The 22,315-nt window shown below is 32.6% G+C and overlaps 1 protein-coding gene across 1 annotated transcript in view; it reads right to left on the bottom strand.

The window, feature by feature from the left end:
* The window catches only part of LOC124375220 (multidrug resistance-associated protein 1-like), a 160,864-nt gene that overhangs the window by 27,008 nt on the left and 111,541 nt on the right, over nt 1–22,315 (bottom strand). Inside the window, exons 16-24 of the mRNA XM_046833347.1 lie at nt 21,796–21,963; nt 20,832–21,012; nt 20,663–20,750; nt 18,672–18,750; nt 9,707–9,863; nt 8,227–8,290; nt 5,497–5,569; nt 4,695–4,914; nt 2,910–3,130 (exon numbers count right to left, since the gene is read on the bottom strand). Of these exons, the coding sequence (XP_046689303.1) occupies nt 2,910–3,130; nt 4,695–4,914; nt 5,497–5,569; nt 8,227–8,290; nt 9,707–9,863; nt 18,672–18,750; nt 20,663–20,750; nt 20,832–21,012; nt 21,796–21,963 (1,251 nt within the window). The remainder of the gene's footprint in view (nt 1–2,909; nt 3,131–4,694; nt 4,915–5,496; nt 5,570–8,226; nt 8,291–9,706; nt 9,864–18,671; nt 18,751–20,662; nt 20,751–20,831; nt 21,013–21,795; nt 21,964–22,315) is intronic.

Below are 22,315 nucleotides of genomic sequence, written 5' to 3'. Positions count from 1 at the left end.
TATAACAAATATAACACACATACTGCTCATATGTTACATAAAAATAAAATAATATTTAAAAGTTATTATAAGAATTTATTCTAAAATGTTTCGGTCTACATAAATTATATGCATAATATTTACTTTCATAGCAACAACATTAAATGAAATATTTTCCATTGTTCACCATTTCCGTGGAAACATGTCTTTATTCTATATTAAGATTTGAGCTGGTCGATCGAGTTTTATAGAGCTATTCTTCTTCTAAAAACAAAGCGCAAACTTCAAGGTAACCCTTAGCAAAGAACTACAAGGAATTTCAGGAGGGCAATTTTAAGTGGTCTTATCTTGGTAACAAAGCCAAAAAAGAACCCAAGTCACCGACTGCCAGGAAGTTCCTTTGCACAAGAGGAGGCAGCAGACTCGAGGCTCCCTAGGTCTTCAGTAGCAGCTTCGAAGAGAACCAGCTACTGGTCATTAAAAGGAGGTTAGTAACACAGAAAGGAGAGTTTTGAGCTCAAGAAGGCCTCAGACACTCCTTCTTTGGTTCAACTCCAGAGAGGAGTCCACAAAATCTAAAGCAGCTCTTGCCTGAATTTCAAACCCAACCAGGAGGAAGAACAGAAAAAAACAGACTTTTAGTTCTTCAGTTTCTTGAAAGTTTAATTCCAAAAGTTTCCAGAGGAAGTGTTAAAAAGGACTTCAAGTAACTTCTGTCTGGAAGAAGTTACCTCTGCGGGAGGAAAGAAATTCCAAGGTTTGTCAGATACTTCTTCTTTACCTCGACTCCAAGAAGAACAACATCCAGTAAAGTCTTAGAGGAAGATTATCACAACTTGTTGATCATTTTTAGAATCATCTCTAACCAATCGGACTCTAAATACTGCAATGTGGGGCTATGTGTTCGACTAAAGATCCTGGGAGTGGTATTGAATGGACAAAACATAGGATGTACTATGTCGCGTTGGTTGGAGCGGCGTAGAAACAGGGGGCTAGATTAGCCCCCCATTATCTCTGGACTTTCTACCTCAACATTAGTACTGGGACTACATTTTTTGTGAATTTGTTTGAACAAAATTATGTTTTTGTTACTATTTCCTAATTTCTTCGTAGCACAGAAAAATAAATACACGCTGACTTTATAAAAACAGTCAGTACCTACAAAATACAATACTGTCTTGCAGTACAACTTCCAATATAAAATTAAATTCTAATACATAAATCTAAAAGAAATTAAAATATTCGAACTTTTGAAAATTTAACGTATACAGACTTAATAAATGATTGTTCGTGACAGACATTTACTTTCTTAGTTTTTCAAGGTAAATAATATATTTTAACTATTGACTTTAAAGTCTACTTTCTTGCTTTTGTAATCCTAACATTTACTTTTTAAGCTAATTACAATAAAATTACAAAAGGTTTACAGAATCTTTTCTGTTGCGATATTTAAATTTTTCTGGAGTTCTGACTACTTATCATGATGGGTATTTACAACTAATTGAAGGCTATATCACTTGTTTCAAAATATAAATGTTTCTCTAGTTGTTTTGCTTTTGATGTTGGTTAAGCTTACCCGTCAGCTTACTGACTTGGCAGGCTTAATTTTATTTATTTAATTTTATAATGGCTTACACCAGTATGGAGGTGTTTGATATGTTGATGGTTTTGAGTGAGTGTTATCAAAACTTCACTGCAGCAGCTGCATTTTACACTAAATACTGAAAGACATCATTAGTTGCAAAAAGTATTTCAAAGCCTAGCTGATCGTGTTCGAGAAACTGGAAGTTTGCATTGTGATCACAACAAAGGTAAGAAGATTGCAAGGCAGAAATTCTGCCAATGTTTTAGCGGTTGCTCTACAAAACTCACAGGACTCAATCAGAAGGATAGTGGCTGATTCTGGCTTGAGTCAAATGACAGTTTTGAGAATCCTTCACGGAAACAACATGCACCCCCACAAGTTATCACTACTTTAAGAGCTTAGCAAAGTGGGTTATCTTTAGTGCATAAACTTTAGTTTATGAACCCAAGAGAGATTGAATGAAGACCCTGAATTCTTTAATGATGTCCTTTGTTGAGATGAGGAGACATTTAGAATTAACGGTGAGGTGAAGTGCCATAATATGCGTTATTGGTCTTACAAGAATCCACCTTCATCTTAAGGTATAATGTTTCTTTCCGATGACCCCATGTCTCTCATCAAACCCAGAAACTGATGACAGAATTTGACTGAGCTCTAATGCCACACCTCTTACAGTTCGTCCTAACCTCAAGTGATTACCACTTCTTCCTACAATTAAAGAAAGAACTTGGATTGTCTAACTGATCCTCAATTAAGTCAAAGAAGAGGTTATTCAATTAGAATTAGCAAAATAGTTTTAAGATATTATGATAAAAATTTTGAAACACAGTCTGCAAAAATGCTAACATGTAATTATGTGTAACCTCAATAAAATGTCAAAAGCAGTTTATGACTATAAATTTATTTTATTTGATCTGATTTGATTTAAAGGAAGGTAATATGTGCCTAAATTACCAATCACTGCATAAGGTGGTAACAAAATATAAACACTACATGACTCGTTTGAGACTTTTTAATTGGAATGAGTACACTTATAACCATTTAACAAGGGCAATTAAAGGAACAACTTGGTTTGTCTACAAGATTCACAATGAAATCAAAGAAGAGGTTATTCAATTAGAATTAGCGAAATAGTTTTAAGATATGATGATAAAATTGTTGGAACATAGTCAGCAAAAATGATAACATTTAATTATGTGTAAAAATAATAACGTAAGTTTATAATGGTGTATAATGTTAAATAAACTGTCTTGTATAATTCTTTATTACCTTTTACAATGAACTCTAATTTAAGTAATTAAAAATAATTGTAGTATGAAATTATTTATATGTTCCAAATACTCACAGTTGCCAGAGCATATTGAGCATTTCCGACAGTAACAGGTAGAACGTTGTCCACTACATCCACATCTTTACCCAGACGGTTGACAATTCTTCCAAGTGGTGTGGTGTCAAAGAAGCTCATAGGACATCGCAGGATGTTTGACAGGATCGATAGATGCAGGTTCCGAGATGCATAGATAGTGGCAAAAGCCAGAGAGTATGAACTTGCCACCACCGTTAACACTAATAAAGACAAGCAAATTGTAAATAAACAGAATTTGTTTTGTGATCACTTAAGTATTGTAATGTGAGGTACACTATTCTACGGCTAATGGAATGGTGTGTTTAAAGAGCAGTTCTGATAAGCCTGTAAGATTTTTGCAATCCTCTTCTTTAGACCTTTCAGGTTTGAGGCATTACTTCCTCATTATGAACATAACAGGACATTTCAGCCATAGGATGTTCTGCAGTTCGTTCTGCCACTTCACTGAGTCTGGATTTATAAATTTGATATTATATTTAAATTTATAAAATATCTTCAATAGACCTTTAGGCACAGAGCCATGCCAGAATTTTAAGTAATAGTCCTTTTAAGTAATTTTAATAATCATTACAAAGGTCTAGGGGTCTAGTCAATCTTTTGTGAATATAACAGTCTGAAGAATTTCGATTGTCTAAGCTCAGAAGTTATTCTCCACATCTCGGATCTGACTTTTCCCCAAATAATTTATTAATGTTATCAGCTTCTTAATAGGTAAAAAAAAACATATATAGTGCACAACACTGTTTAAAATTTCAACTTTTAAATAACAATTAACAACTTCATGATTCTATTTGATTTCTTAATACTTTTTTCCCGATTTTCCCGTTCACAATGCATAAAAAAATTACCAACAACAATTCTGACATCAACGCTAAAAGAAAGAACAGCAAAAGTTATTGATCTAATCACAATTATAGTTAAGTACAACTCTTGAAACAGCAAAAGACTGATCTCTGCTTTCTAACGAAGTCCATTGTTTGGCTAACAAAATGTAATTTAGTTCTAATTCTGTATTTATGCAAACCAATTTAACTTCCCACTACTTATAGTGACCATCCACCACCAATGACCGAGACGGCTGAAAGTTTTCTTGCAAGGGCAGGATCGCTCAACAATCGATCAACTCTAACAACCATCTAATTAGCAGCAACTGATCAAAGTTCTTTGATTGGGGTATCTTGTAATAAGAGCTATGTAGACAAGACTATTGGCCAGTTATAATAATCATTACATAAAAATGTCACAATTAATATTCAGTTTGGTATCAATTTCTAGAATGCAAATTGTAATAATACTGTTATTTTTTTGGAACACATTGTTAACAAGCATTCTATTTATAGATTCTTGTCATGTAAATTGTGTCATGACTATTTGCACACTACATAAGCCTTACTACATCAGGACATATTTTAAGAATATAGAACAATACTTAGAATCAAAATTTTAATCCAAATTAGGAGCCAGTATATTTATACTAATTTAAGAGTAGTAAAAAGCCAGTTATTGAAAATAGCAAATTATCCCACATAACAAACATTTTCAATGATACTTAAAATTTGTTAAAATAATCTTTACATTAATATAACTTACAGATTACATTATTTAATGTACATTGGATTGTTTAAATTTTTGTCCTAAATGAGCTTCTGTCAATTATTTTAAAATTTTGTTGCTTATAGTTGTAAAAATAATTAATCGAATAGAGGAGAGTAACAAAACAGTGAAGTAAGACCAAAAAACATATTGTATTGTGTATTTACTTACCTTGACCAAACCCAAGTGCAGTGTACATGTGGAGATAACTATTGCGCTTATCCAGGACCTGAGTACCATTAACTGCAGCTGATGCATCAGAGCTCCACTTGGACAACCAGATGTTAGCAAAGATGGCCAGAGCTTGGGAGAGCATGTTAAAGCCAACAGTGGTAACCACTAGCCAGTACCCCATAGCACTGAAGTAGTGGAAGTAGACACTCCACTTCACCTGGGTATAACATACATACAAACTCACTCAATTTTAAGGAATAAAAATTCTGTATCACTTCCTACAAGACTTGTTGTGGAATTAACTGTATAAGAGCATACAATTTATGGTTTGCTTAGTCACTTGTATGTGATTTTTGAAATATTATATAAATTAATTAGTCTACAGCAAGTATATTTGCAACATTATATGTCAAATGTAACTCAAAGTTTATCCCATTATATTTGGAGACACAATTAAACATGATCTTTGGTTTCAACTGCACATGAACAATTGACTTTATTATTCAGCTACAGCTTGACACATTCAATATTGACCATTATCGGCAAGAAAAAACAAACTGACTTAGTTGAACATTACATTAAACTACATTAGTTGAACTCAATTGATCAACTTGAATTCAGCCAGAGAATAAGAGACTAAATCACAAATTCAAAGATTAAATATATTTTCAGTTGCAATAAAACAACCATCCATATTAATTCCAACTAAATATTAGCATAGGCCAGTATTAAAAAAGTTAAATTTATCATTAACATATCAATTTTAACTATTTACTCAGTGCTCATATTTCATACTAACCTTTCCAGTTTCAGCAGCCTCAACTTGGATTAGTTTGCTTATTGGTTTTCTCTCTGGTTGACTTGCAATATTTCTGTGGATAAAAAAAGCAATTGATTGTCAGTAAACTAACTATCTACACTCTATCCAATTTTTATTTCTCTGAACATTAAATAATTATAAATCTTCCAATTCAGATTGATCTTTTTCTTAATAACTAAGTTATGGAGTAACCTGATCTGTCACAAATTCAACAATAGATACAAAAATAAACTATGAAAATAACCACAGTAATTGTCAAGTGCTTCTTTCCAATGGTGTGACTTTTATTTGTTGTTTAAGATTTATTATTAACAACGGTTGATGTGAAAGGAAAACATAATTTTGGAAATTTGCTATTGTTATGTACACAGTGCATTATGAAAGTAAGGCACACCTAAGAAAAAAAGATTTATTTATCATATAATAACAAATGGTCAAAATTCTTAAAAATAGTTCCCTCCTGCATGAATACACTTGCGGAGCCACTACTGGAAAGCACCTGTATCTCCTCGACTGGAATGACTCAAGAATCTTGTAACATCAGCTTGGATGTTCTCTACAAACTCCCAGTGCTTTCTCTTCAGCTCTTTCTTCAGTTGGGGGAACAAAAAAGTCACACAGAGCCAAGTCATGCTGTAAAGAAGCTGGGGCACTATGGGGGTCTTGTTCTGGGTCAGGTAATTGGTAACGACGAAGGCCGTGTAGCTGGGAGCATTGTCATGGTGGAGCTTGAAGTTGCCTTTAATTTCAGGCTTGACAAACGCAACCCAGCATTTCAGTCTCTTGAGCACCTCTACATTAAAGGCTGCGTTGTACAAACTCAAAATGGATTATTCTTCGAAGAACAAAGAAGACTGTTTTGATGCAAGATTTGCTTATGCGCGCTTTTTGGGTTTGGAAGAAGACTGGGTATACCACAAGGAGCTCTGCATTTTAGATTCTGGATCATACTCAAACATTCAACATTCGCCCCGGTTGGAATAGAGTTTAAAAATTCCAGGACTTTTTCTAATCAATTCCAACAATTCTTCACTGCACAAACACAAAAAAATTTGTGAATCCACCATTACTAACTATCCCATGTTCCGCAAATGTTGACAAGTTCAGGGGATCAGCAATTTACCTGCATACTTAACCAACAATCTGAACTCAAAACTTAGCGCATACACTGGACGTTTTCACCAGTTTGGGCTGTTGTTGCGCGTTCAGAACGAGGCCTGTCAGTGACCTCCTCCCAGCTCTCCTTGAAGGTTTTGTGCCACCTTCCGCACTGAGATCTCCAAATACATTCCTCCTTAATGGGCTCCTGAAGTATTTGATAAATTGCATTCTCCCCAAGCTGTACACAAAACTTGACCGTGTTTTACTGTTTCATAGAGCGCTCTATTGCGCTGTGACATAATAAAAGAACAGACCACGCAAAGACATGTCCTACCACTCTACTGCTTGGAGTGAACTGAAACCGAGAACGTTTGGAAGGGCAGAATCCCTAACACATTATCCAATCAGTCCAAGTGCCCTGTGATAAATAGTGTGTCACAATAAAATAAAGCGCATTACTTTCATAGTGCACTTTGTATTACAAGAACAGAACACTGCGTTTTGAGGATTGCAATCTATCTTCTTCTTTGGGTGTAAAAAGGCTTAATATATAGTGTTATGTTGAAGAAGAGAATATATTCCAATCCTCAAAACTTAGTGTTCTATCATTGTAACACATAACAATAGCAAGGGTTTGTTCTTTGTTTTACTTCAAATATTCAGTCTACAATTTCTCAGAATACTTATAACTTTTTTATTTATTGGCCCATTATGATTAATTACAATATGCTTGATCTACTCCCAGATAATCTATACTATATTCACACCCTGGAATTTACTACCTATGCAATAGGTAGCAAAAATAAGGAAATTTTCATTTAGAAACTCATGCACTTTTTATACAAACCAATCAGCTTATATACAATCTACTGCTGTAATACTGAAAGGTTTAATAACAGTTGATTGATATCATAGTTTTAAAACGAGGCTCTATAAATAAAGATAGTTGGCAGCTAAAAAAATTTAGCTCTGATAATAAAAGAGGAGAACAAGAAACATAATCTGTTGCTGCCATTGTGACAAAAAGTCTTTCATCACACCTGAACCTTGATATAAAAAAACATATCCTTATTAACCCTTTTAGTGCCACGGGTGAAAAAGTTTGTCGTGCTAAGAAATGTCACAATTTTGGTAATATGCTAGAAGTGCCACAGGTTTTTGGTAAAAAACGCAAGGGTTTGGGAGAGATTGAATACAAATATTATTTATGAAGATATCAGAAAGATCGCTGGCTTGTTTCAAACATTATTAAATTGTGCATTGGAATTATAACTCACTGACTCACAATGTAAACAACACGACACCATTTACATGACACAGACAGAGGTTTGAGACAGACGTTTTCAGATGCATATTACATCATCTATAGAAAGTATAAAAGCAAATGGAGGACCAAAATGTCTAATTCGAATTTTTGTAAAGCAGTTCCCATGGCTGCAACCAATATCATAGATGTTAAAAATATTTTTTTAAATATCATTCCAAAGTCTCGTTACGCGACTCTGGCACTTCTGGTACAAATTTAGCATTTTCATCAGGCCGCATTACACAATAAAAGGGTTTAAATCACTATAGTAAACTTGCTACATGATTGATGTGTTATCTTACCTGTCTGATGCAGATTTCGAAGATCTGACCTTGCTAAGACGTTTATGGAGTAATTCTTCCGTTTCTTAAACAAATAAGAATAAAACCATTGTAAAATGAGATTCATAAACAATAACTTATATATATATATATATATATATATATATATATATATATATATATATATATATATATATATATATTTATTTATATTGTTTAAAATAGAATATTCACACTTGTGTTAAATTATGGATAAGTTGTCAGTAATAAATAAACCAAACTCAAAATAAATTTATTCAATGTACAATTACAGAATTAGCCTAATATATAGAATATACTCTATGCACAGACATCTATGCACCAGAGAAAAGTTCTGTGTAGTTACTGATCTCATATGCAAACTAAATTCAATAAATATGATCCAAACGATCATAGAATAACCAGACAAAGATAATATTGATATTCACATATTATAATACGAGGGGTATTAGAAAAATAAGGTTCCCTATGCCACCGAGACAGAATGCGATATGTTGGGAGAAATCTGGAAACACTGTCTTACTCATCAGCTTTCCCTCTCTCTATCCATACCACTCGTGCCTCGCTTCGTCCAACAGTGCCGGTCTAGCTGCCTTCGAAGATGGAGCTTCCTATCGTTGTTACCGCCAGGTGCGAAATTCGTGCTGTGATACGTTTTTTTAAATGCAAAACAGATTTCACCTACTGAAATTTATCGTCAGTTAATCGAGGTTTATCGGGAAAACCGCATATCTGTTCAACACGTTCGGAAATGGTGTAGAGAATTCAGTGAAGGCCGCATGGAAATTCATGATGAAAACCGAAATGGACGGCCTTCAGTTTCAGATGGAGTTGTTGAAAAAGTTCAGACAATATTGCTTGAAGATCGGAGAATCACCATTCACGAACTTGCTTTGCTTATTCCTGAGATTTAGAACTGAGACGCGCGATCTAGAACCGCCGGAGAGGAAGATTGTCCAATGGTGTGAGGCTTCTCCATGACAACACTCGACCTCATGTCTCACGTCAAACTCAAGAACTGCTGACAAATTTTGGCTGGGCTATTGTGCCCCATCCCCCCTATAGCCCAGACCTAGCCCCAAGTGATTATCACTTATTCCCAAAATTAAAGGAACACTTGGTTGGCCAACGCTTCAGTACCGATGATGAAGTCAAGAAAGAGGTTACTCGATTCCTCAAAGGATTGGCGGCAGAATTCTACAACATGGGGATACAAAAATTGGAGCATCGTCTACAAAAGTGTTTAGACAGAAACGGTCATTATGTGGAAAAATAGCTTAACTGTTAAGTTTTAAATTGATGTATAACACTAAGTAGAAATATAGAACTGTCTATTTTAAAAAATCATGGGAACCTTATTTTTCTAATACCCCTCGTAATACCTTTCAGTATAAAATCTATATCTCTTTACTAACATTACAATATTACAAACTTAATACAATTATAAGGCAAAACAACTAACCAGACTCTACGTCATTCTGGTCGGCCACAGCGACACCAGAGTCCACGATTTCTCCGTTCTTCAAAACACTCATCTCAACTACCTGTCCTGAACTTGGTTCTTCAGTTTCTTCCACAAAGTGAAGAGTTGAAACTCCAAGACCGATCAAACTGTTTGTCTGCAGTAAAATTATATTGATAACAGTTGATTACAAATAAAGATTATAACTATCCTATTGTACTGTGCTGATCACTACAATTAAAATCATGTAAATTACATTTAAAAACACATTACAACATTTTAATAAGCACATTTAGATTATATAATTTGACCTGCTTTTCTAATTTTAACTACATAGGATATGAATTTTAACCATTTCATCTCCCTTAACAAAGTTTACTGAACTCAAAATACTTATCAATAAAAGGAATTTTTATGTATAATATTTTATTATAGACTAACAAAGTTCTTTTTTATTTTACTCTTTTGATAATAAAATATTGATCTCCTAAAGAAGGGGTGTATCTAAAAATTTTCCTTTCTGTTAATTCATTAGATGTAGAGTTTGAAGGGTTTGATATATCTTACAATTAAAATTAATTATTTCATATTAAGAGACTTACCTTAAGATTCTTTGTGTTACTTATTAAAATGAAAGCCTTAAAGGGACATCTACATAATGATGTTATAATATGAGAAAAATATAATAGAACATAATTGTTTTAGTTTACCTTCTAAGGTATTTTTATTTGAGGCATTTAAGGGTATATAATACCTCACAGAAAAAGTTGGGGTGAACTTAAACATACAAAGTAGGTGCTAAATTTAATTTACGAGGATGTAAAAAATATTAGCAGGCCTGATGTTTTTAAAATTAGAATTTTATATGACTAAAATTAGGAATATATATATATATATATATATATATATATATACGTGTATATATATATATATATATATATATATATATATATATATACATGTTATATGTCATATAAAAGATTTAATTTCTTGTCATTACTATCATACATTTAAATCTGTTTGTGGACTTCTGCAAACAATATTTGTACAGCCCTCACTTTTTCTTTTGATACATGTTACAATAAAAAAAGTATTGGTTAATTTCATTCCCCAAAATACCTTTTTAACAATTTATGAGATCTCACATTACATTTACATAGCATACTGTTTCTCATGAGCAGGAATATCTTTAATTACTGTTTGATCATTTATAACTTAGCTGCAGCAATAATCTGAGCATTTTTTACTATAACAATTAGGTTCCATGCTTAATTGGTAAATGCTTGCTTTCAGGTGTTTTAGTTATAATCTACAGAGCAAAGATGGGGTCATAAAAATAATTGTTTTGTTATTATGACCGTAATATATGTCAAATAGTATTGGTTTAATAACAATACAAAATTAATGTTTAAATTATATAGACAATCTCTGATAATTCAAACATTAATGTGTCATGAAACGTAATATGTTTCGTAATTGTTGTGTATTGGTTCCAGTGTATTGCACAAGTGACATGCATTATGATTAGTCAGCCGTTCACTCATCTGTTGTTATTCTACCAATCATAGTTTTTCTTACTTATTTATTTATTTTGTTATTTGGATCCCTCACAAATTGTTACACAGTTACACATCAGACCATAATTTTTATGATTGTTCATTACCCACGATTGGTGTAGCTAAAATTGAAAAGTGCATATCTATAAAACAGTAGGAAATCAAATCAAGAAATCTTTATTGTCTTTAAGCACTTGACAATGCAATGGACAACGTCACTTTTTATTATATCTAAAAGGCCTACTCCTATCACACCTTTAAAATCCCATAATACAAGTGTAATGATTAGACAGTAAGTCAAAGTAAATTTTATATGAACATGTGAATAACGCCACAATTTGGTCATTAAGTAAAAATGGTATTAGCAGCATCTCGTTAAATACAGGCTCTGTATAATAAGTAACCGGACTGAGCCTGCCCCGCTCCGTCAAAGCGTCTGCTAACCGGTATTTGATGCTGTAGTGGTGGTGGGGGGTCTAGTGAAAGGGAACCGGGCTGCAGCAGTTGCCTCCAAGCGCTTGGAGAGTTAGTATCGAGCGAGAGCGGAGTGCATGTTCAGTTACCCCGTTGGAGTGAAAATGGAGAGTACGATCGAGCAACGTTTTAGCATTAAATTTTGTGTCAAACTCAAGAAAACGGCCACGGAAACTCTTCAAATGATTCAAGAGGCTTACGGTGAGGATGCTCTGTCCAGAACTCAGGTGTTTCAGTGGCACAAAAATTTCCGGGAGGGCCGCGATGACGTCCGTGACAAACAGCGCGTCGGTCCTCCATCAACGAGTCACACGGACACAAATGTGCAAAAAGTGCGTGATGTGTTGAACAGTGATCGTCGTCTGAGCATTCGGGCTATCGCAGATGAGGTCGGAATTGATTAGATGACCGTTCCAAACATTATTAAGAACGATCTGGGCATGAGGAAGATCTGCGCGAAGCTGGTACCCAAACACCTGACTGATGAGCAAAAGAAGCGTTGTGTTGCTGTCGCTTCGGAAATCCTTGATCGACTGCAAACCGAACCAGAGTTTTTCAACCACGTTATTACAGGAGACGAGACGTGGGTTTTTGAATACGATCCTGAGACGAAGCGGCAGAGTTCGGAGTGGCACACACCGGCGTCACCACGACCGAAAAAAGCGCGCATAAGAAAACGTTCTCTGGAAAACGTTCAACGTGCTACGACGAGGGCTCTAGACAACATCGAGGTTGCCGACTTCCAGGAAGCGTTCAGGGATTGGAAAATATGGAATCAGCGTGTTATCGACTCCAATGGGGACTACTTTGAAGATTTCTAAAGAAAAATTGTACATATTTTGCCAATAAAAAATTTCCTGAAGTCAGTCCGGTTACTTATTATACAGACCCTGTATATATAACATATCTAAAACATTATATACAGAATAAATTAAATAGTAAATAAAAACAATAAATATATTTAACAATAAAACAATAAATAGATAACAATGCAACAAATTAAAATTAACAATAAAATAGGTTTAACAACAATAAATAAATAACAAGAGATAACTATCAACAAAATCATAACTATTAAAAAATTAAAGTACTAATATCACAGGTTAAGTAGTCATTTAAAGAATAAAATGTGTTATCAACAAGCCAATTACTCACAACATTTTTAAATCTACTAATAGACACATGCCATGCTTTTTCAGGAAGTTTATTAAAAAGTTTAATCTTCATATAAATAAAAGTGCCTTTGGTTTTCTCCAATCGAACATTCATCTGTTCAAGCATATATTTTTTTCTTGTACAGTAGGAGTGTATTTCTTGTCTACTAATAAAACTATCTAATTGTTCCTTGATACTAAGTAAAGTACAATAAATATACAGGGATGGAAGGATCATAATTCTAAATGTTTTTTTAAAGTGGGACACAAGAAACTCTATTGCCAACATTTGCAATAATACCTGAGCTGGGAATGGAAAAAGACATAATATGATGTGAGTAACTGATATTATATATGTTTTCATATTATATGTGTTTTCAGTACTGATATTATACTTTAGTTTCCTGATAAGGTATGTAACCCTAGCTAATTTTTTACAAAGAAAACTTACATGTGCATCCCAATTTAATCGATTATCCATGTATATTCCTAATAGCTTAATAGGTTCTGTCTACTTACTATCAAGGACACAATTTCCATCAAGAGTAAAAATTAAATTTTCTGTTTTACTATTACTTACTACCAAAAGGTTGGCTTTAAACCACTTAATAGCTTCAGTCATTGCCTGCTCCTGTTCTAAAATTAAAGTTTCCAGATGTTTATTGCTATTTAAAATAGTTGTATCATCTGCTTATAGAACAGACCTACAAGGCATATTAAATGAAAAATCATTTATTGCTACTACAAAAAGAAAAGGACCGAGTACTGAGCCTTGTGGTACTCCTAGTAAAACATTTTGGAAACCAGATACATCTTTATTTTGTGAAACCATCTGCCTTCTATTTTGTAAATATGATGAAAATAAACGTAATTCATTATTTTTTATGCCATAAAAATGTAGCTTTTTTTAAAAGCAGGTCATGAGGAATGCAATCAAAAGCTTTACTTAAATCAATTAAGGTAGTAGATGTCATTATTTTGTTTTCAAAATTCAGAATAACCTGTTCTGTTACAGTTTCAACCGCTTTTACTGTGTTTAAACGTGGGAGAAAACCAAATTGGTCCGAACAAAAAAGATTATTTACAACAAAAAAGTTATACAATTGTTCTTTGATACAAAACTGAAATATTTTACTAAGAATAGGAACTAATGAGATTGGTCGATAGCTAGAGGGGTTAGTCCTATCTCATTTTCTTAAAAATTGGCACTACTTTTGTTATTTTTAAAGCTTGAGGAAATGTTCCTTGGTCTAGCATCTTATTAAATAAATAAGTAACTGGCACTAATATTATGTCAATGATGTCTTTCATAATTGCATTGGAAAAACCATAATAATCCTCACTTTTTGAGGTACTCAACCTAGATGTACAATATAAAACATCATTTCTTTCAATATTTTTCCATTTAAAATCATTTTTTAATACACCCTTATTTCTTATGTAATTTTCTAAATATTCAAGAGCAAGGTTATTGTCATTCTGCTGGTCAGAAGTATTAATTATATTAGAAGGTGAAAGTGTAAAGAAGTTATTAAAAGTCCTAGAATCAATAAAAGTTTCATGATTTTTTTCTTCAACTTTTTTTTCTGTATTAATTATTTTCCAAGCAGCTTTACATTTATTTTTTGAATTGGTAATATATTTCTCATTAAATAATTTTTTCTGTCTTTTAATTTCAGATCTATACAGATTTTTTGCTCTGGTGTACACATTTTTACATTGTAGTTCATGAACTCCCTTACTGTTTTTAAGCTTATCATACAATGCAACTACTATTTTCCTAATATTTTCCAATTCTTTTGTATACCATTTACTACTTAACCTATTAGTATTGTCACTATTGCCTAATTTAATCTCTTTAAAAGGACAGCACTCATTAAAAGTGCTTGTCAAGACAAAGTTAAAATAATCAAATGCTGCATCTACATTAGTAAAACGTTGTAGCTGTGACCAGTCTACATGAGTCAAGTTTTCCCTAAAATTTTGAATAGCGTATGGCGTTAATGTTCTAATGGTTTTAGTTGAAATACCTTTTTTTATACCAGAGTTTGGAGCATCAATAGTGTGAAAATTTGCACAAACTGCTGCGTGATCTGATAAATGAGGTTCAATAACATTACAGGTTACAGTACCTTTTTTTACATTAGTAACTATATTATCAAGGCATGCCTCACCCCTGGTGCTTTCTAGATTTAAGCAATGCATGTTATGGGAACGCAATAAATTGAAAAAAGAATCTACCTCAACATTACTTTTTTTTATATTGATATAAAAATCACCTGATATGATCAACTTCACATTAGAATAATTTTTATTAATATAACCAAGTAACTCATCAAAAAAATTTATTAAATCATTTATGGGAGAATTTGGTGTTCGATAAATTGTTATAATGATAGCATTCAAACTAACTAAAAATATACCTGAAACCTCAAAAACGAAATCTACACATAAATGTTCTAATTCAATAGTTTTATATATTATATCTCTTTTAACATATATACTACAACCCCCTCTTCTAAGGGGAGGCTTCCGGCAATAAACACTACCTATAGAAAAACCTGCTGGCACATATAACAAAGACTCTTCTGGACAAAACCAGTGTTCATTTATAGTTAAAACATGTATATTTAACTTATTTGACCATAGATTTAATTCTTCTAATTTATTTCTTATGCATTGAATATTTAAGTGATAAACAATGAGGCATGAGTCCTTAGATTCTGGTGAGCTTCTACTTGTGCACTGTAGTTTTTTCCAATTGGTAGGCAGTTCCCTGTCACATCACATGTACCTGGAGGAGGAGGTTGCACATCTCGTAGGCCCTGCCTGTGGTCAGGGTCCTTCTTGGCAGTAATGGCTTTTGCTACTACTTCAGCTAACCACTTCTTTCCCCAAAAATTTAAGTGGAGACCTTGACGAGTGTGTAAAGCTCTCTCTGCTTTACTAGATTTCACTAGTGTAACATTGGAGTACTTGCCACTAAGCTCTTCGAGGCGCTTATTTGTCTTTGCAACTTCTTTGTTGACACAGGACCAACTAGCAAGGTCATAACGGTGTGGGAGGTCTACTAAAATGATGTTTGTATTTGCAGCTCTGTCCAAGGTTTCAGTTATTAAAGTCAAAGCTTCATTTGCTTCATTTTTTGCCACATCATTTGTGCCGCATACCATCACCAAATAATCATTTTTATTTAAATTTACATTTTCTATATTTTCATAATTTAAAATTTGTCTTGTACGCCCTCCAGGCCTCACAAAACCTACAGCTTCATGATCTTTATGTATTTTATTAAGGTGCCAGGCTAAATCTCGTCAATGACTATCAGCACAAATGAGCACCTTATTCATGTGTGTCTCATTGTGGCTTCCATCAATACTGAGGTCACTAACATTTGAAGTCTCATCTTCATCAACTTGTAAAACCTCAAACTGGTTCCTTAATTCAATGGGATTTAGGTCTCCATTATACGTCTTAGGTATAGGTTTGGGTATATTTTTTTTACTTTTTACAACCATTGAAAACTCTCCAGCTTTGTTTTCTCAGGGCTCCATAAACTTTTTTCCAGTCCAGTGTTATTATGGAAAGGTGTGGAATTCAAAGTAGATAGACTATGATGTACACCTGAATTTACTTTCTTGATTGTAGAGATATTCAAATTTTCTTTTTGGTTCAATTTAGTACGTAATCTATTTACCTCTTCTTCCAGCTGTATAATTGTTTCTTCTTTTTTTATTACTAAAGTTTCCAATTGTATATTATGATTCTTAAGACTTATAATTTCTTTTCTTGCTTGAAATGAGTGTAAATAGATTAGCAGATCAATAACTTTTACTTGTAAACCATTACAACTTAAGAAGTGAATTTACATTAGTTTTAAGCTCAAAAACAGTCAAAATGAATCTTGAAGTTTTTACTCTTATACTAAGTCGTGATAATGAAGATTTTTGTACATTATATTGTTTTCTTTTTCGATTTAAAGGACATTTTTAAAACTTGTACAATGTTTTTTTCAAACTCAAAATTAAATAGACCATACAACACAAAATTTTAACTGTTTACAGTCTATACATATATGAGACAGTGATATATATAAAACAAAATGAGAGAAATGCAAAACCTACAAAAATTTTACATCATTATAATACTAGATTTAAAAGAAATGTCCCTCAGCACAAACTAGAATTTTTCAAAAAAAGAACTGATTTTATGGGCCATAAATGTTTAACATAACTACCAACAAAAATAATAAATGAACAAAATTTTATTAAAATGAAAAAAGAGTTAAAAATATATTTGATAAATCTGGCTCTGTACTCCCTTGATGAGTTTTGGGAGGGAAGGTAGATTGGGAATGCCTGGTATGTAATTTTAGTATTTCATGTATATAAGCTTCTGGATTGTTTATTTCTTATTACATTGTATAATTTTAATTTTAAATGACATATAGATTAATTAGTATATTGTAAAAAACTTATTGACACTATTCATGTACATGCTGTACTATGTACGAATAAAGAATTTTTGAATCTTGAATCTAGTATATGTTTTGTTTATTTCATATTTTCTTACATTCATTTTGATAACTTAAAGATAAAACCATAACTTTTTATAACTGTAAGTATTCATGGATAATTATGAAATATATTTTTATTATCTTGAAGGAAAAATTTTTCTTAGAAAAATATTGGATACATATATATATATATATATATATATATATATATATATATATATCATTTGATATACTTATGTTACACTATATGTATGATAATAAATAAATATACTGTGATATAAAAGGTACTAAAACACTCTGCAACTGAGAGAAATTTAACCACCGGTTCCAGGATTGATTATAAAATTATAATAATTTATAACTCAAATACCACACACAAAACTTGAAAATCAAGTCAAAATTAAAAGGCAATCTTCAGGATTACCATACCACAACTTTTAGTTTCTATTTCTAGCATTAACTCTTATAATACTGACTAATTTATAACTCAAATACCACACACAAAACTTGAAAATCAAGTCAAAATTAAAAGGCAATCTTCAGGATTACCATACCACAACTTTTAGTTTTCTATTTCTAGCATTAACTCTTATAATACTGACTTAATTATAAACTAGGTTCATAGATTACCCACTTGGGAATATAACTAGCAGTTATCTGAGACTCTCCACACAAATTTTTATGTATATGAGCACTTCTGGTCTGAGCACACATGAGAAGCCTATTTCTCTCAAAAAGACAACTAAACTGTATATGTTTATTTATTTTCTTGATCAGGAAAACAATGCAAAATTAACTGTGGCACAAAAAATACTAAGGCCGTAGTAAATTAACATGACCACAAATACACACTTTTTGTCATATTTTCTTGATCGTGGCAACAAGGAAAACTCAACATTGGCATAGGAAATATAATTCATTTGAACCAGAAGTGCCCATACATATGGAAAGCCTACAAAGTTGTGTGTGAAGCTGTGGGTAACTGCTAATTAATAATACTGGTTTGTTGTAAGGCAACTTGAGAGACCAAAATGGGATTTTTCACTACTTTAAGAGACCAGTGGGGCGTAGACCAGAGGCATTTTCGAAATAAGAATAGGCCAATATGCTAATCAGGGACCCTAAGAATGTCCATGTAAAATTTCAGTACAATCGATCCAGTCATCTTTACATGATTAAGTGACACATTAGACGCCATTAGATTTTTATATAATATAGATTCCAAAATTAAGCTTACAGTATAAATATAATGGTTTCATACTTACACTTCCCATGTCATCTGACAAATATTTTTCAGACTGTCTCAAGCTTGACTGAACCTCTAGGTTGACTGAACTTCTTCGGCTAAAGGTAAAAATATCATTAGTTATTTAGAAATCACCTTTTAACTGTTATATTAAAATACATTTTATTTCAAATGTTAATGCCTTAATTTTTTTAATGATTAGAGATAGTTTCTTTTGATAAAAATTAATAGAAATTTACGAAGAAATAATGCCTAAAAACCTGTTGGCAATTTTAGTAAATGCCCATATTAACGAGCCTGGAACTAGCAGTACATGTATGTAACATTTTGTTTTGTAGTAAAGAGTTTACTAATCACTCTTGTTTGAATTAGTTTAACATGTTCACAACAGCAAATAGCCCATCAAACAATACCATATACACTGTTTTAGATACACATGTGCACTTGAGACCATTATCTCTTTCATACATAGATCATTTCAAAATGTTAATAACAACTATCATATAGAAGTTACTGACACGTTCATATTACTGTATTTAATAACATGTGTGTTTGTGGTCAAAGTGTGGTCAAAATTTTTATGTACTCCATTGGCAAACTAGAATGACTTTAGAGGTACAAAAATGTGTAACATTTTACATTACAAGTTGTCATCAATGTATTGTGTGTATAATTATTGTGTATCAAAGCAGTTTAGAAACTCAACTTATACATGGATTAAATTTTTTTATTGCTCAACTCAGCAACTGTGTAATATTGGTTTAATTTAAAGAGCAAAATTGGTAAGCGGAAATTGTCGTTTATTATAAACACCTGATTATTACATATCAGATTGAAATAATTAATAAAGCAAGGGATGAATCAACTTTATATTGGAATAAATGTGAGTTATTTAATTGCGATAATTATTTTAGAAATTTATAATCTATTGACGATATTAACAAACATTAAAGTAAAACGTAGCAGTTTGGCTAGGAGACTAAAAAGCTCACAACTTTCTGTATTTTGACCTGACAGCTGGAGCATATTGCCCAGCCTCCTTCTGGCTTGAACAGTGATAGAGAAATGACGTGTGTTAGTATTTCTCGTGCGAGAGAGCACAAGCATTTATGTTTTATAAAATTGGATTATAAGTAAATTTGTGAAGTGGCAATTGGGCATTATATAATGTGTAGTGAGATTAACATTCAAATATACTTGCTTACAATTATTGTGTTGTGAAACAATATGCGTTTTAAACTCGGATCATTAAAAATCACTTGTTTAAGTGAATCAAACTGGTGCAAGGAATTTATGTTCAATACATAAGAAATATTTATATAAATGAAGTTCAAAGAAATTTATTAACCTATAAATCATCAAAGTGGTGAGTATGTAATGTTTTTTTTAACTCAGCTAGGCTGAACTCGCTTTACAACCACGTGTGCATAATCTCACTCATCACATATAAAGACTTTTTACACATTATTTGAACAACTACATGCTGTCAACTTAAACTCTAGTTTAATTCGCCGACATTGAATCTTTGAAATACACAGCAACCACATGGGGTGTCTAAGATAACCTAACTTGGAAAACTGGAGCAATGTCACATGATGTGAGGCAAGTGATTAAACTCCCACATCATGACCTAATTCAACACCAACTTGTGACCTTCCACATACAACACCAACCAGGGACTGTTATTCAGAACTTCATGATATTTGGAACCATGACAACTAAGGATATGTGAATAAACAGATTCCACTGAGCATGAGCTGTTGAGATAATAATTTATCCTCAGGAATTACATACTTCTTCTGTTAATAAAATATTTCCATTGAATGGCTAAAACTGTAGTTCATTAACTGCATATATGTCATCAGAAGTGACAAATATTTAGTTCCTACACTAACCTCACATACATACATGCAACTTCATTTAATGAAGCCATTAAGACAAGATCGAGTAACTCGTGTCATATACTCTCAGAGAACAGTAATAGGCTAACTATGTTTGACCAGTACTTACCTGGTGGATCGGAGTGACCTTAAAGATTCACTCTTGCTTATCTTTCTTATTCTCTGAGTAGTTTCTTCATCTAAAAGTTCTTGGATGTCTGTAAACAAAAGGAAATGAAAGTAAGAGAACATGTAGGCACTTAAACCTCAAATTATGCTCAACGTGACTGAAGCATTACCTTGAGTCTCCTCATGTTGGTCCGTTTCTGCCAAGTGCTGTATCAGAAATTCTGAGAACTCTCCTTTCTTCTCCAACAGTTCTTTGAAGGTACCTCTCTCCATGATCTCACCTCCCTTCATAACCACAATCACGTCTACTTGAGGCAGGAACGCTATCCCATGGGTCACCAGGATGCGAGTCTACACACACATTAGATCATTATTAATTTTAAACCTACTCATTAATTACACATCTGTGGTGTTGTGCTTACCATCTAGCCCTTTGATACATATTATGAGAAGACAACATTTACCTAAACAGGTATGATGATTCTAAATAGATCAAATTATATGTTTGGTGAAATGCATGTTGTCCTCAGTGCGCTCAAATTATTTACGTTAGAAAAGTTTGAAAACATTGATATGTAAAGTCTTGCAATAGTGATTTATTTAAACTTTTAACTGATTATTTCCAGAGTTGTATATAGTTTACTTAAAAAATTATTAATATAATCAATATAATCCTAAAAGAACAAATTGAAAAGAATCGTAGGTGAACTGTACGCACCATAATTCAAATACCATGGCTGAACATATATTATCATTTAACTCATTCTTGTGTATGAAGAAATGAAGTTTTATACTATATTCTGGTATCCAATAACACTCCTCAGAAATATTGGATACTAAGGCTTGATTTATGGATTGAAAATTGGAAGCGTTTGCTTGAAGTGATAAATATAATGGTGATCAATTATATCCATATTGGAACCTAGTATATTACGATGCTGGTGCAGTGGGTAGAATTAAATGACTATTACTGATTTTAACAATTTTTGGGAACAGATTAACACCAACAGAAAGTTTTCTGCCAATCCTATAGTTAGAACCTCAACAGGTGAAGTTAAGCTATATTTCTTAAAGTTAAGGTCATGTTTTTTATTTAATTCAATAATTAAATTACCAGTACTTTGAATTACCAACCTTGTTCTTAAGCTGGCCATGGGGACCAATTACATTCTCAAAGATGTGTTTGCCGACATGAGCATCGACCGCACTGAGTGGATCGTCCATCAGATAGATTTCTGCATCACTGTACACTGCTCGTGCTAGACTCACTCTCTGCTTCTGTCCTCCACTCAGGTTGATACCCTACAAGTACAACATTCAGTTACATTGGTTAAGTCAATGACAATCACAAAGATGTATTGATTGACATGAGAATTGACCGCACTGAGTGGATCGTCCATCAGATAGATTTCTGCATCACTGTACACTGCTCATATCAGACTTACTCTTTGCTTCTGACCTTACTGAAGTTGATACTTTTCAATCATATGATTCATTTCTAAGAAGTTTATTAATAACATTTATTATTTGGTGTATTAATTTGATATTAAAATGTATGAAAAAGTTCTATTATTATAATTAATATTTTAAGATTTCTAAATGTCAGTAACTGAAATGATAAATAAAATAATTATTGTTCTACAACAATATAGTT

This window comes from Homalodisca vitripennis, chromosome 1 (assembly GCF_021130785.1).
Source record: "Homalodisca vitripennis isolate AUS2020 chromosome 1, UT_GWSS_2.1, whole genome shotgun sequence".
NCBI lineage: Eukaryota > Metazoa > Arthropoda > Insecta > Hemiptera > Cicadellidae > Homalodisca > Homalodisca vitripennis.
This window is presented reverse-complemented; position numbering and strand designations above follow the sequence as displayed.